Source organism: Eschrichtius robustus, chromosome 7 (assembly GCF_028021215.1).
Source record: "Eschrichtius robustus isolate mEscRob2 chromosome 7, mEscRob2.pri, whole genome shotgun sequence".
Lineage (NCBI taxonomy): Eukaryota > Metazoa > Chordata > Mammalia > Artiodactyla > Eschrichtiidae > Eschrichtius > Eschrichtius robustus.
In genome coordinates this window covers 2,366,069-2,382,609 of record NC_090830.1, presented here as the reverse complement: position 1 = coordinate 2,382,609, position 16,541 = coordinate 2,366,069, and the positions used below count along the sequence as shown (strand labels likewise).

General features: G+C 43.0%; 1 protein-coding gene across 1 annotated transcript in view; it reads right to left on the bottom strand.

The window, feature by feature from the left end:
* The window catches only part of TMEM26 (transmembrane protein 26), a 44,351-nt gene extending 40,747 nt beyond the window's left edge, over positions 1–3,604 (bottom strand). Inside the window, exon 1 of the mRNA XM_068548826.1 lies at positions 3,408–3,604. Coding sequence (XP_068404927.1) covers positions 3,408–3,598 — 191 coding nt within the window. The 5' untranslated portion in view covers positions 3,599–3,604. The remainder of the gene's footprint in view (positions 1–3,407) is intronic.
* Between the last annotated feature and the right edge of the window lie 12,937 nt (positions 3,605–16,541).

Here is a 16,541-nt window from a genome sequence, read left to right as displayed (position 1 = left end):
ATACATAAGTCTGTAACTTTATTCTCCTGACAACATATCATGGACATCCCTCAAAGTCAATAGATAAAATCTAGCTCATTATTTTTAATACCAGCAAAATATTCTATAGTATGGGTATATTACAATTTTTCAACCAATCTATTGGTGAATAATCAGGTTGCTTTTAGCTTTATTTTCCACTAACAAGATGAAAATTAGTATTTTTGTATGTGTGTCTTTGCATATGGGTACTTTTGGTTCTATAGAGTAGAGTCAAAAATGTAAGACCAGTGGATCGAAAGATGCATATATAGGGACTTCCTTGGTGGTACAGTGGTTAAGAATCCACCTGCCAATGCAGGGGACACTGGTTTGATCCCTGGTCCAGGAAGATCCCACATGCCACGGAGCAACTAAGCCCGTGCGCCACAACTACTGAGCCTGTGCTCTAGAGCCCATGCTCCACAACTACTGAAGCCCATGCACTCTAGGGCCTGCATGCTGCAACTACTGAGTCCGTATGCTGCAACTACTGAAGCCCGCACACCTAGAGCCCATGCTCTGCAACAAGAGAAGCCACCACACTGAGAAACCCGCCCACCACAACGAAGAGTAGCCCCCGCTCGCCGCAACTAGAGAAAGCCCACGCGCAGCAACAAAGACCCAACTCAGCCAAAAAAAAAGATACATATATCTTTATATTATGTAGATCTACACAAAGATCTCTGTAGTAACATTTTCCTACTTAGAGGTACAGATACTGCCATCATTTTTACTTTATCTTTTTTTTATTCCATCAGCCTTGATTTTCTAATGACAACTTTTTTTGATGTTCAAAAACAACAAAAAATTATGCTTTGCCTTACTCAGAAAACTTCAATCCAGAAATGAAGTATGTCCCAAATCAAACCCTTTTTAAGTGTCACCATGTTATATCCGGGATAATTTTCTATACATTTTTAGCATTCCACTTTCTGATTTTTTTCTCAAACTTATGAAAGAACAGCATGTGACCTTTGTCCATCACGAAAATGACGATATTTGTAGACTCGGTTTTATTTGGTAACATCAGTAGAACAAAGAATTACTAATCACATTTCTGTTTAGATCATTTTACAAAGACTCATTTGTTCCTGAAATTTTATAATAGCCAAGTCTATCAAGGATTTTTTTTTTTTTTTTTTTTTTTTTGCTAACTCTCAAATATAGTCTTGATATTGAGCCAGCAAAATTTTTTTTCAATTAGTGCTATAATATACAATATACATCATGGGCCTGTTCTGAAATAAAGATGAGAATTATTTTCTGCTTTCTGGCTCTGAACCAATGGTTTATTGGCCAGTCTCTCAAGTAAAGTTTTTTGACTTTTACAGACAGAAAAGATGTCCACTGGACACAGAATATTTTTTAATAAGAAGAAAAATAGGAAAAACTCTAGTATCTAGAAAAGACCATTTCTTTTGTATTCATTGATCATCAACATATATTATTTCATTTAATTCACAACAACCTATGAGATAAGTATTTATAGATGTGGAAACTGAGACTCAAAAAGGTTAAGTAACTTATTCAGTGCCTCACAGCAAGTAAGTAGGAAAGCCCAGATTTTTACTCCATTATCTGTCTGATTTTGAATCCATGCTCTATATACAAACATGTCCCCAGTTTCCTGTTTAATTTGCCATATTGACCATCACCAGTCTTTGGCCTAATCTTTTTTCCTCTCTCAGTTTTAAGTTACATGTCAGTCTGAGTCAATCAGCAGTCAATGGTGATACGGACATGAAGGTTCCATTGCCTACAGTATTTCTACACAACTGGCATGCAATTTTGACTTAATGTGAGCTAAGCCCTCACTCTTGGAGAAGAAGGAGGATATTTCAGGGCCAGGTGAGCTGGTCCGTCTTCTGAGGTTGACATTTCTCCCGGGAGCTCTGATGATGGCTGGTGGCAGGACTACTTTCCATGGAACATATTTAAGCCTCAGACTTCATCCTCATGTTACTGAAGATATTTTTTACCCTAGCATGTTAAAGCTACTCAGTAAAAACTACATCAATCTCATGTGATCTGCTTGCTGGGTGAACACTTTTCTCCCTTTTGTTTCTTTAACCCTAACACTTATTTGGGGAACTAATACTATTTTTCTTTGAGATTTCCGAAAGGCATACTGGAAAGTACCTCAGATCTCTCTTGCTTAATAAGCTGTTAATGGGGGGAGGGGCAGTGACATTCCTCCAATCCTTGTTGTATTAAATTAAGATTCTACTTGAATAATTTCTTCATTGATAATTCTACAAATTTTTCGACAGTGGAAAATTTAAGCAAGACTCACATGATTTTAAGAAACAACACATTCTCGCCCTTGGATTGTCGTGAAATACACAGCCTTTTGTAGTTTAATATGTAAAACTGTCCAGAGGGGTTTTTTCTTTTATTTTTTCTTAATATGCCATCATGTATATAATTCTTGAATTGGCTAACAGTATTTTTCCTCTATCTCACAGCAGTAGGTATTCTTCTTAAATATGGCATATATGAAAACACAGACTCATTGTTTTAGAAAATAATACAGAAAGAGGCCTAACTCGGATAAGTTTGGGATGAAAATTTCCTGGGAGTGGAGCCACAGAGGTAGAGTCTCTTTGTAAATGGCAGGGAATCTTTTTCTCAATTCTTTGATTGCCATCCAAGTCTTTGGCGAGGAAATAAAACATCACGGCAGAGTCTGCAGTTTGGCACGTTGAGGTGAAGGCTGAACCACTGCCTGCTAGTACCTTCACCAGCATCGTAACCCATCTTTGACAAGATGGGCTGACCGTTAACCAAGGCTCGGAAGCAACCAAGCCCGGAGGACACCTGAAGCTAGTGCCATGCCGGGGCTGGTGTGCAGCGAAGCGGCTGAAACCACAGACGTGCTGCGAGTGGCTTCTCACCCCGGGAAGCGCTGCCCCCAGCGCTGCCCGATGTGCGCAAGCCCTCACACAAGTCGCTGATGCCCGGCGAAGGGCATTCCCATAACTGCATGAACTCAGGCTAAGCCGTGCACACCCACCCCCCAAATTCAGAACTCGGAGCACATGACACCCCCCTCGCCCCACTACTCTCCCACTTTGGAGCCCTTTCTGCAGAGCATGCAAGCGCTTCCCTTCTTTTTTCCCATCTTTCAAGTTGCCAGACCTGGGGTTGGGTGGCGCGTGGCTGCAACTGGAGCCTTCCCCGTGTTGCCCTGGGACCCTCGGGCACTCCGTTGTGTCCCAGCGACGCCCAAGCATCCCGCGCTCCTTAGACGCTCCCAGCGAGGACAAAGGGGGTCCGCATCCCAGTAACGAATCGTCGGGGCGACGGGCTCTTGGGCCGCCTGAGGGTGCCGCAGGGGACAGCACCCGGGGACTCGGCGTGCCCTCCCTCACCCAGGGGGCGCTCACCATTTGTAGCCTCTGCCGCGCTTGAATTTGAGGGTCAGCGCCGTCTCCAGAAAAAGCAAGAGGTTGAGCAGCGCCAGCAGCCAGTACCACGGCTCCTTCTTCACCTCGGTCACTCGCCAGACTCCAACCAGCGAGTGCAGCACGAAGAGCAGCCGGGTGGCCAGGGCGTTGAGCAGGACCAGTCCCTCCATGCCGCCCGGCGCGCTCTGCCCGCGCTCCGCGCCCCGCGCCCCGCAGACCCCGCCGCCGGGAGCACCCGAGCCCGCCCGAGGGCGGGACGTGACGGCTCCGAGACCTGCCGCTGCTGTCGCCCTCCCTCGCCCTCCCGCGAACAGGAGCGAGCGGAGCGCCCCTCCCCCAAACTTCCTGAGAACTCTTGAAAGAGAGGCGATGCTGCACCCAGCTTTTCGGGCTTTCCGGGGAGTCTGGGGCTGCGCCGCTCGGGCTCCCAGGCCTTATTCTCCCGCGCTTGCCCATCCCCCGCCCAATCCGGGGAGTGGGGAGGCGTCTCTCCGTCCCTGCCCTCGACCCCCGCTGCCCGGCCTCCGTGGGGTCCTCGAGAACCTCGCCGCTCCGAGGAATTGGGAAGAGAGAGGCGGACTGAAGGTCGAGGGGCTGCATAGCCAGAAAGGGGGAGGGGGACGTCGGGGGCTGGGGGGGTTCCCTTACTTTTCCACTGAAGTGCTTTAATTCACTCACACTTCTTGCAGGAACAGGCTCTCATGGTGACTCTGAGATGGGATGCAGGAGAGCCGGAGAATCTGCTGCGCAGGCAGGTTTAGAAATAACGGTTCCAGCCCAGTTTGAAGAATTAAAACTTCCCAGGACTAGAGGAAATGAGGCGCCCTGGGCTTTCCCAGAGCTCCCTGCCCCTCCCTTAGCGGATGGGTAGCCCAGGTCACTTCCACTGTTTGGACAAGGTGTTATTAAAGCAAAGAGATAGTCCTTATTAAGTCTCCCCCCACCACACTATTTTTTCTGAAAGGAAACAGGGTGGCAAGACGAGGGCAGAGGGGACAGTGAGGAGGAGACAGAAGGTAAAGCTGGGTGTAGGTCAGACGGAGAAATTCATGGAGCAGGGAACTGTACCCTTGACATCAGTGACTCATGAAGTAAACTCCGACTTGCCAGCCTCCAAGGCAAGGAGGAAACTGAAGTCAGCGTTTCCGAAAGCACCTTCATGATTTTTGTTTCCTTGTTTGGTCTCCTACCACCTGTACCACTATTAACATTTTTCCTTAAACGAACTCAAATTTTTACTGAAATTTCTAAAGAAATCTTTTTATCACTTGTAAATGGAAAATCAGTGTAGTAGGCTATAAATGGAAGGTAATTACCAAAAATAAATAGAATAAAATGAAGCTAAGTTATTGAGATCTTGCTAGAGATTAATTATCACCTCCCAAGCCTCTGTGCCTCAGCTTCCCTCTTTCTGGGAAAATAAAGAAATGCTAGTCCTGGGACTTTCCTGGCGGTCCAGTGGTTAAGACTCTGCGCTTCCACTGCAGGGGGCTCTGTCCCATCCCTGATGAGGGAACTGAGATCCGCCATGCCTCGTGATGCGGCCAAAAAAAAAAAAAGAATGCTAGTCCCCTTACTACCAAGCAAGAATGCTCTCTTGACCACATTAGTAAAATTGAAAGTAAAACTCAGAGAGAATATCTTTCTTGCTTAGGTTTATGCAGTTTAAAATCATCCCATACCTGTCTTAAATTAGGTTGAAATCTCTGAATTATACAATTACTGTCTTCGTTAGGTGAAAAAAATCCGGTTACTTAAAAGAAACTCAGTTATTTCTGGTGCTGTGATTAAGGAGATTTTTTTTTTTTTTCCTGTGGGTCTGCATTCTTCCATATCTTACAGGAAGCCTAGCAGTGATATCCTGGGGCTGTTTATGATAGTGCCCTTCAGTGTAGGCTGATGGCACAGTGACCAGTGACTGTACAGCAGTGATTCTGTACAGCGGGAAGCAGCGTGGTGTGGACATTGGAGCCCTAGCGCTGGGTCAACTGGCTGTCCTGGACTCCTGCCTCAGCCACTTAGTTGTGTGTAACCTTTGTGCCTCAGTTTCCTCATGTATAAACGGGGTACTGAGCCTCTCAACTCGTAGGGCCATTGTGAGCGTAAAATGAGTTAGTTCATATAAAGCTCCTGGCAGGTCCTAAGAGCTTGGTAAACCTTGGCAATTACTGCCTGGACCAGGAAACTTAGTCCAAGGGAGCTTCTCTTTGATGATCTGAGACAAGTAATAATAAAAGTGCAGAGAGAAACATGACATTCCTAAGACCTGTCAAAATCCGACACCACCAGGAACACGTCTATTGCTGAACAAGTTGCTTTTATTACGTTTTTAGGGAGGGAGTACACACTCCATGGAGAACTGTGGGGTGTCTCACTAAGAAGCTGTCAGAAAGGTTAGAAAAGACTTACTAGAAAGGACTGGGCTTGTGTTAGGTGATTTTAAAGAGGGCTGAAGAAGGTGGGGCTTCACTCTAAATAAATTGGATGCTATCAGGAAGTAGGGTTAATAATTCTACAATTGTCTTAAAGCTAATTTAGATAGGTGGGGAATGTTTGGTCATCTTTGTGGTTTGGACAATGTTCATGTTTTGTCTGTGTTCAGACATGATTGTAGAGTGGTCCTACTTTCGTCTTGATCCATCACGCTCACAGAGTGGCCTTGCTTGATGTGGACGTGCTGTGAAATTTTTGTGCTCACCAGGAGGAGACCGAGACCTGGCTGACAGTGCCAGACCAGTTGCCTGCTTTAGGGGGTTGCTTTTCTCTTTCTCAGGTCTCCTGAGAAGGGCTCTCCAGGGGAAGAGGTGAGCAAAAAAGAAAGGAGGTCAATCTGACATCTTCCCCACATCTTTGCTTTTCTCTGTTTTGAAGGTTTAGATTCAGTATAGGTTCTGTTGTCTCTGGATCTGAAAAACAAAACTGTCATTAACGAGAACTTTAAGGTTAGTTCTTTTTAATTTTCTCCTAAACCCGTTTTAGAAAACTGGAAGCTGTGAAAAATATTTTGAAACCTTCATACCAATAGTCCAATAATCTTTTAAAAAGAAAAAAGCATTGAGCAATTAAAAAAATCTCCTCCACCTACAGTGCTAGAGATGTCCCTGCCTGATACTATCCAAATAGTGTGCATGCAATTATGGTCCCACCTATGGCTTCCCAATAGTGATGCAATCCAAAGTCATGTCTGCATCCAGAGCCATCAACGTTTCAGGTTGGTCTCAGAAGCCACAACCTCCTCATAATGTTCATTTCTCCCATAGCCCCATTTTGATCCTGTTCAGACATCACTCTGACACACACACGCACACACACAGAAGCAGGCAGTGGTGTCAGTGTAAGGAGGGTTCCCCTGAGCCTCTGAGAGCTAGTGCTCAGTGCGTCTCACTCAGGCCTTGGTAGAGGTGCCTTGACTTCTCTCCTCTACCCCGTCCCCCAGCCCTGGCTGCTGCAAGAGCCAAATCCACCCCCAAGAGTGTTCTGATTCTCTTTACACCCTTACTAGGAGTCTCACCCAGCCCACCCCCCTCTTTCTTTAAAGAACATTTCTCAGATTTTAACTCGAGATCATTGAGGGCTCTAGGTAAGGAGTAGCGATGGTCCCCCATATAGACGGTCTGAATATAGTTATTGAATAAATACCTTGAGCACAGCTACTCTTTACGCTCGCTGGTATGACTTTAGCTTCTTAGGAGCTCTCATGGAAAGATCTGTGCTCACCTCTTTTCTCTTAGGCTGTTTTCTTCTGCTCTGCTTTCTCCATTGACCCTATCCTATCTGTATTCTAGCTTCCTGAAATTCTTCAAAATACTTGGTCTGTCCCCCCATGCTTTCTAGCACTGTTTTAATTGCATCCTTTCTAGCTTTAAAAATCTTTTCTTTTATTTCAAAGGTGAAGTCTTAGCTGCTAGATCACAAATTTGAACCAGAAAACTCACAGATTTATTTACTGTTCTGAAACATAAGGATTAAATAGGAACTCTAATTGCAACTATTTCACATTATATATAATAGTAGAGGGAAAACAGATCTTTGCTAAGTTACTAATAACTGTAATAATTACTCTTATTTTAAAAAAAGGAAAAGTCAGAGGTAATTATCAATCTTCAGACACTTTAACAGCTAGCAAGGAAGAGAAATCTGAAGTATAGGCAAAGGGTCTGGAGTGAGGCTGCCTTCCAGTTGCCTTCTTCAAGCCTTGTCACCACCTCTTAAGTGATTGGCAAGTTGCTTAACCTCTGAGCCCCGGTTTCTCATCTGTAAGATAAGAATAATGATAATACCTTCATGTATTATGAGGATTAAATTGACTGATATTTCTAAAGTGCTTAGAAAAATGCCCAACTTATAGCAAACACTCAGTAAATATTTGTTGAATAAATAAATGAAGATACGAGTGAGGGCTGAATAAGCAACACCCCAAAACAGAAATATGTTATTCCCCAGCTGGTAGCATAGCTGAGTCCTCTTCTAAGGCCAGCTGCTTGTAAATGATGGGGTAAGTAATAAAGTAGTAAATGTTATTGGTATGAGCTCAGTGCTTCATTCTATCACGTGGAGGGAGATCACAGATCAGTGGAAACACTGCATGATTGGCTGTGATGATAAGTAAGTCTAAAAATGCTGGTGGTTTTGCTACCCTGAAGGTGTAAGATTCATCTCCCAGGATAGCTAAATAGTTAAGATTTTGGCTTGGGAGTCATGCAGCTTGGGTTTGAGTCACGACTGCTGTTACGGGCTGAATTATGTTCTCCCAGTATCCATATGTTAAAGTCCCAACCCCTAGTACTGTAACTCAGAATGTAAGTGGATTTCAAGATAAGATCTTTAAAGAGGTGATTAAATTAAAATGTAGCCATTAAGGTGGGTCCTAATCCAATTTGAATGGTGTCCTTATAAAAAGAGGAAATTTGGGTTCACAGAGATGGCAGGAGTGCACATGCACAGAGGAAAGGCCATGTGAGGATTCAGCGAGAAGGCAGCCGCCTGCAAGCCAAGGAGAGAGGCCTCAGACAGAAGCAAACTGCTCTCTGTGATCTAGGACTGTGAGAAAGTAAATATCTGTTCTTTTTTATTTTTATTTTTTTTAGTTTTAATTTTTTTAAAATTTATTTGGCTGTGCCAGGTCTTAGTTGGGGCATGTGAGATCTTCGTTTCCACGTGCAGGATATTCACTGAGGCATGCGGGGTATTTTAGTTGCGGCATGTGGGATCTAGTTCCCTGACCAGGGATTAAACCCGGGCCCCCTGCATTGGGAGCATGGAGTCTTAACCCCTGGACCACCAGGGAAGTCCCAAATATCTGTTCTTTAAGCCAGTCTGTGGTATTTTATTATGGCAGCCCTAGCAAAGTAAATGCTTCAAGAATATGACCTGTGTAAACTTTGGTGTTTCTTTATCTCTCTGAGCCTCAGTTTTCTCATTTGCAAAATGAGGATGTAAATCTATGGGTTAAGCAGCACTTAGCCCATAGATTTTGATGATGAAATGAGATTATCATTTAGCACAGATTCTGCCTCATAGTAAGAGCTAAATATGTTAGCTATTATTATTATTGCTATCATTATAATACCAATGATTATTATTGTTACGAGTGTCTCCAGAGGGACAGTTATCAGGCCCCTTTCCTATCATATTGAAATACACACCCGAAATATTGTATCTCTATGTAAATCACAAGCCTGTTTTACAGATGAAGAAACAACTTTCTTTTAAAGATTTTTGGGGTCTGGTAAGAAGGCTTGAATCCTTCAGAAAATAAAGTATGACTATCAAACACCAAGTAATCCGTTTGAAAAAAGAAAGTTCACTCCAAATGTGAATTTAAATAATGATTAGTTGGTTACTTGACTGGTTGATTGGACGTGTTGATCCATTTTGGATTTGTCCAGGTAAGCCTAGGATTATAGCTATAGTCGTGAAGATACCATGTAGCATTTAATCATGAAAATTCTTAACCACAGGAGCACTAAAATGAGTGTGTACAGGAAAGCATCGTAAGACGCTTCTTATAAATGCTTCTTTTAGGTGTGACTTAGAAGGGATTGTCAGGGGGCTAGGGAGAGATTGATAGGGTGACAGTCATAATGCCTTGGCTCCAACCCCCAACTCAGGGTCTTCCTTTGTAAAATGGAGCTGGGGATGCCAGGCTTGCATACGCCGTGATCCTTAAAAGAGTCACATGAGGTACCGAATATGAAATAGCTCCATAAAAGGACACTGAGGTTAAGGTTCACGTTACAGTGACAAGTCATGTTGGTATACATTCCCTTGATATGATGCGATGAGAATAGCACTGTATCTCTGTGGTCTTCCTCCCCAAAAGCCATAACCCCAGTCTAACCATGAGAAAAACATCAGACAAACTCAAATTGAGGGACATTTTGCAGGATACCCTACCAGTACTTCTCGAAACCATCAAGGTCATGACAAACAAGCAAAGACTGAGAAACTCTCACAGCCCAGAGGAAATTAATGAGACATGATGAATGAATGTGGTGTCCTCATTGAGATCCTGGAACAGAAAAAGGACAGTGGAAAACTAGTGAAGTCCAAATGAGGTCTAGAGTTTGGTTGGTAGTAATGTAAGATTTTAACAAGAGGGAAACCAGATGAGGGGTATACAGGAACTGTCTGCACTATCTTTGCAAACTTTACGTAAATCTAAAATTATTATAAAATTTAAAAGTGTATTTTCAAAAAGGAAATTGATATACTAATATAAGAATTTATCTGATTATTTCATTTAATTTGAAAGCAGCTTATAAATTCAAAAGCTCACTTTAGAAATGTCAGGTAAGGGAATTATTATGTGATAATTTGAAGATACTTTTCGAATAGCAGAGTCAATTATTTTTCTGCTGTTGCCCAGGCCTAGAGTCTCTGCTTGATTATCATTGTCATCAAACAATCATCTCATTACTGAAGAGTTCACTGAGTTTACCAAGTCCGGCCTCCTCACTTTGCAAACTGAGGCCCAGAATGGGCAGGTGACTTATTTAAAGTTTATAATAGAGTTAAGAATGGAAAACAAAAGATATTTTTTATTGCACATAAAGTAATAGAAAAATTATGAATATGTATGTGTATATGTATAAATATATATATATACACACATAATATATGTTATATACTGCATTATCTATAAAATCTTTCTTTTTAATAGAAATGAGATGTAAAAGCATAGGACGTCCTTATTGAGTCTGTTAGTCTGGTGGGTTTTTTACGGGGGGGGGGGGGATTGTTTTTTTTTTTTTTTTTTTTTTTGTCTAGACTGTTACGGAAACACATCCAGCTCAGTTAAGGAAGGAAGTTGATAACAAAAACATATCAGTAAAACTGTGTCCCTTTTAGGTGACAGGCCTGCACTATATTGAGGATTTAAAGGTGAGCAGGGTCAGGTCTTTGACCTTGGGGACCTCCCAGCCTGGTCCAGGCAGCAAACACCTAAGCAGCTTTACACTAGCACGTCAGAAGCACGAGGGTAGACGGGAGTCACCTGACCCAACTGTGGGACCAGCTCGATGGAGCCCGTCTTGGAAGAGTGACCATCTGAGATGCCTTAACAGAGGAGGGAGGAGTTAGCCAAATGGAGAGAGAGGGGGAAGGGAGAAGAGAAGAGACCTCTTGTCCTCTGAGGTTGCAAGGAAGGAAGGAAACATGTGGGTTTAGATAAGGCAAAATCTGAAAGGAGACGGGAAGTTGACAGAGATCAGGGTCGAGGACGTGTCGTCACAGTGAAGTAGGGTGTGAGGCCGCGTGCTGACCGTGAGGGGAGGGCGCTGGGTGGGGATCTTTAGGACTGTGGTAAAGCCTTGGGCCTGTATCTGAGGGAGAAGAGAGGGGACTCTAGTCAAAGGCAAGTAAAGGGTTAATGAACATTCCAAGCTAGCATTAGCACCAACATGCAGGAATATGCAGCTTCCTCTGGCAGCCTTCAACTGTCCAGCTGTAGAGAGGGTACAGAGAAAGTAGGTTGTAGCCTTCATCTGGGGTTCAGTTTTCCCAGACAGGGTGAGCAGAGTGTGGGGATCTAAGAGAACCAGGGATGGTGAATACTTGCTGTTCGGACCTCAGCTGTAAAGGTTACAGGGCAAACAGGGAAAGGAGGAAGTCAGCAGACTGGAAGAAAACAAAGGCGACATGAAAGCCGATGTTCCTGTAAGGATAAGAGAAAGTCACAGTCTCTTAAAACTAAATTTGTTAGAAAAGAAAACCAATCCATGTGTCAAGCTTCTGAGTAAAGAAAGGAGATGTATGGAGGGTTAAGAGAGGCAGAAGACCTTCAACCCAGATGACATTGACTTTGACAGAGGGTGACACTTAGCTGAAGGCAGAAGCTCGATGGGGTGCCAGGAGAATGCACCTGGGGTGTTGGGATTGTTCAGGGGTACAGAATTGAAGAACAGTAGGGGATAAAAAAAAAAAACACCAAGGAGAGGAGATGGAGTGGCAATACCTTTTGTTCAGTGACCAAGGATTGCAGAAATGGGAGGAATGGTCAGAATTGATGCTTCTAATATGGCCGGGGAAGAAGCAGCTCCCGGTGAAGGGCTTAGGTACCGAGTGACCTAACTATGTAACTACAGGCAAGTACGTGAATCTAGGCCTCCCTTTCCTCATTCTAAGAGTTCTGCTCTAACAGGCTGTTGGGGCACTGGAGAAGGTAATGCACCTGGACCACGGTGAGTGGTACCTAATAAAGGAGAGCCAACTTTGACTGTGGCTGAGAATCCTAGGTGGTCTGACCAGTCTACGCAAGACCTGCACACAGTGGACAGAGACGTGGTGATGCCCAGGTGCCAGGCAGGCAGAGCTGCAGTGGGAGTCTGATATGACCAAGAGCTTAGGTTTGAAAACCCATAGCAAGAGTTTCATGTTGAAGCCTACTTTGAAATACAAAAAGTAGTGGAGGTTGGTATCCTAAATCATTACTGCAGATATGTGTTCTAAAAAAAATTCCCTTTTTGGCCCTGATTGCACCCCAGAAGGCTAATCTATTGTTTGTAGGTCAAGAGGAGGCATATACATGGCAGAAAATAAGTAGAGGGAAAAGGCGTTTAATTGAGTAAGGGACAGGAACAAAGAGACCAGGAAAACCTGTATAGAGGCAACATTGTCAAGTGAACTCAATCGAATTCCAAGGCTCTGGGCTCAGATTGTGTTCATGAGGAAGGGCCATTCATGAGATCCATGGGGTCTTTCGCTCTCATTATTCCTAACAAGTTGGTTATGTTTATAAAATAGAATCATAACTACATCTGGAACTTTTACACAGAAATTAAGGTTGACGTATGTGCCAGAATGATTTATATTCCCTGATAAGATGGTAAAGATTTACTTTACTTGCACTCTTACAGCTTGGATTATTATTCATACTTTATTTTGCAAATTGGTAGTAACCCAACTGCAGCCAAATCAAGAGTTCACATGCCAAGTTTTGGTCTGAAAAGTTTTTGCATCCAATATATACTTGGCCACAAAAATAAGGAGATTGAATAAGAGAAGAGAAAAGAAAGTGTTTTATGTACTCTGGAGGTCAAAAACAGATGTGGGTAAGGTTCTCACGGAGTGTGGCTAGCTAAGGTCTGGTAATCCCTAATGCATTTCACTGCCCATTTGTAAATTTCCCCCAATGTTTAACATCAACAGCTATTCAGGAACGTAGTGACTTGCACAAAAATAAAATTTATAGATATGAAAGACAAAGCCAGAAAATTACTCTGTTCTTGGCATTCATCTTTCCTGGGCAAGGAGTTCATATTTTCTTTCGGTCGACGCTATGTTTAATAACGCTATATGATTGGTTAGATTTTGATTGAGCTGAATGTGTTTTGTGTCTTTTGTATGACTCAGTGAAAAAAGAAACATAAAACCTTAGGCTAACTTTAATCAGAGAACTCTGCTTTTTTCTGTGTAATCTGAAGAAGAATTGGGAAAATAGCCCCAGAAGGACTAGTTGTGCCTCTAGTTGGGGAGGAAGGCGAGTAAGGGTTGGTGAGGAAGGTGGATAACTTAGCCTATTTTCTTCTCTTGCCACAGTGTCTCTGATTTCTTGTTCCCTTTCAAAAAAACTCTCTTCTACAAAGACAGCTCCCACGACCTGCAGAATTTGTAAAGAAATTTGCAGAGGAGAGCAGACATGTCTGTATTTCCGAACACAAAGGTCACAGAGGCTGTGGGACACAGCTGCAAAGTTGATGGCTGCTAAATGCAGCAATTAAGGTTGGACACATGTTCCTCACTCTTCCATAGCTCTATGTTGCATTTTATAAATTAACAGTAATCTAGACATTCCTTTGGCAGGTCCATAGGGCCCACAGAATTGATTAATTAATAACTAATTCAGAGATGACAACAAGGTATCCACCTGTGTGCCTACTCAGGTCCACTGGTAGTGGCTGCCAGGAATACAAGGCATTAGAAGAATTCTAAAGCTCTTCCCAAGCTCAGTGGTAAAGTGCATCCCCGGTAGACTTTGGATGCTGGCCAGGGCAGTGGGCAGGGAGGGTAGCAGCACATGAGACACCTGGTAACCATCCTTCATTTAACCTAAGGTGTTTGTCATGATAAGAGATAAGACCTGTTTCCTAAGGTTTGGGAATTTTTAATTCAAAATAAACCCACAGTTACAAATGCATATGCGTGTCATGCAGTAATAGTAATACACCCAGTGATGTGATGACTCTTTGTAGCTTTAGAAGAGCTTTTACGAGTCATCCCATGAGATTCTAAAGTGATCTCACGGTATAGAAAGGGGATGTATTTTTATCCCCATTGCCAAATGAGGAACTGGACTCCAGAGCAGATAATTCATCGTAGTTCATGCAGCTGGTAAGTTAGAGAATTAAGGAAATATTTTGCAGTCATCTGAATATTTTGTAACCACTCAAATTTCTGACTCAAATTAGGAGTCATAGAACTGTGGGAACTCTGGCTAGGATTGTCTGATTCCTAAATTTTGCAACAACAAAAGCTGAACATGACTACACGGGAAACATTTACAATAAATGTGTGTATACATGATTAAGTGACAAGTGGGCGATAGCCAGCCTTTGAAATGCATGAATGACTATTAGTCAGAGTTCTCCAGGAAAAAAAGGATTTATGTATGTGCGTATTATGTGTGTATGTATGTATTACTTATAAAGAATTGACTCATGTGCTTATGGAGGCTGGCACGTCCAAAATCTGCAGAGTCCGTGTCCCAGTTGGAGTCTGAAGAATGGCAGCCTGCTGTAGAACCAGGAAGAACAGAGGTTCCACTCTGAAGGCTCTCAAGCAGGAGAATTCTCTCTTTTTTGTAGAAGCGTCAGCCTTTTGTTCTATGCGTGCCTTCAGCTGCTTAGATGAGGCTCATCCACATTATGGAGGGCAGTCTGCTGTACTCAGTCTGCCCACTTAAATGTTAATCTGAACCCCAAACACCTGCACAGAAAAACCCAGAATAATGTTTGACCAAGTATCTGGGCACCCCATGGTCCAGTCAAGTTGACACACAAAATTAATCATCACAAGTCCACCTCTTGTCAACTTGTCATCTATATACTTCTCCTTAAGCCATATTTAATCTCCAAATAAGGTAAATAACAATGTCATCCTTATACATAACATGACACAATTGTCCTATGTACAGCCAAAACACACTAAGCCTTTTCCCAGAAGAGGACGGAAAACCCTTGAGTGATATTTACTCTTCTCACTGATAAGTCATAACTTAAGTACCATGAGGGTGGAATGTTACGGACTGAATTGTGTTCCCTCAAAATTTGTATACTGAAGCCCTAAGCTCCAATGTAACTGTTTGGAAATAGGGCTTTTAAGAAGGTGATTAGGGTTAAATGAGGTCATAAGGGTAGGGCCTTAATCTGATAGAACAGGTGTCCTTATAAGAAGAGGAAGAGACACTAGAGGTCTCTCGCTCAAGCTGTGCATGCACAGAGGAAAGCCCATATGAGGACGTAGCAAGAAGGTGTCCATCCACAAGCCAGGAAGAGAGGCCTCGCTAGAAACCAACCCTGCAGACACCTTGATCTTAGACTTTCAGCCTCCAGAACTATGAGAAAATAAATGGCTGTTGTTTAAACCGCCCAGTATGTGGTATATTGTCCTGAGCTGACTAATGTAATGACCACAGCCCTACCTGAGGACGTTTGTTACTATCACAGAAGAGGGAATTTATTCAAAGTATATCAGTCCAATAATTGTCTGCATGTGCTAATCCATTCTGTTAAACTTCTAGGCTGGGCGTAGACCCAAAATACCCTTCCTGATATTTTGAGGGCTGGATTATAAATTATAAATTGCTGAATCTTCCCATGCTGTTTCAGGGGCAGCATGGCAAAGTTGCTAATAGTAGGGGGATGACTGGGAAAGAGAGGAGAAGGTCAGTCCATTTTATGGAAAGCTTACCGTATGCTGAGCCTTTGCGACACAATGGGGAAAAGATGCAGGTAGTATGCTAGCGAGTGACCTAGGTTCCGGGGTGGGGCTAGGGGACTTCTTCCTCTGAATCTTTAGGGTTGTAATGACAAAAAACATTGACTTTAAAAAGTTTATTTGGAGGTTCTAGCAGAAACCCAACTATACATATAGGCTTACCTGGAGGTTACTCCTCCCTCACTGGGGAGAGTGTACGCTTTTTCACTTGTCAGCTTTGGCTGTCGGCAGGGCTAGCAGGTGCCATGGCCTGGTTATCCTGATGTCTTGACATTGTGCTACCTGCTGAGTTGTAGAAGATTTGATTTAGGTCTAAGGAGTTTGCAATCGACGCATGCCTAGAAGATAAACTAGACTAACAAACACAGTGTCTGGTGTCTCTGTGTATGTGTGTGTTTTTTAATCACACAACTTCTAGGACCCTAATTTGTTGCAAGGCCCCTATATTTGTAAGGAGTTGGTTTTCATTCTTTGGGCAAAACTACTTTTTTGACAAAGTTGAAGAGAGCTCTTGAAATATTTTCAATGTTAATATTACCACCTTTATGCTGTAAGTCCTAAAGAAAAGCCAAGCAGAGTGGGGTCTACGGCATCCCTCACTGTTTCAGTTTTTCACCGTACCGCCTTCATAGCTTTTGGAGATGACCTATGAAGCTGTAAATAAAAGCAGAACAATTT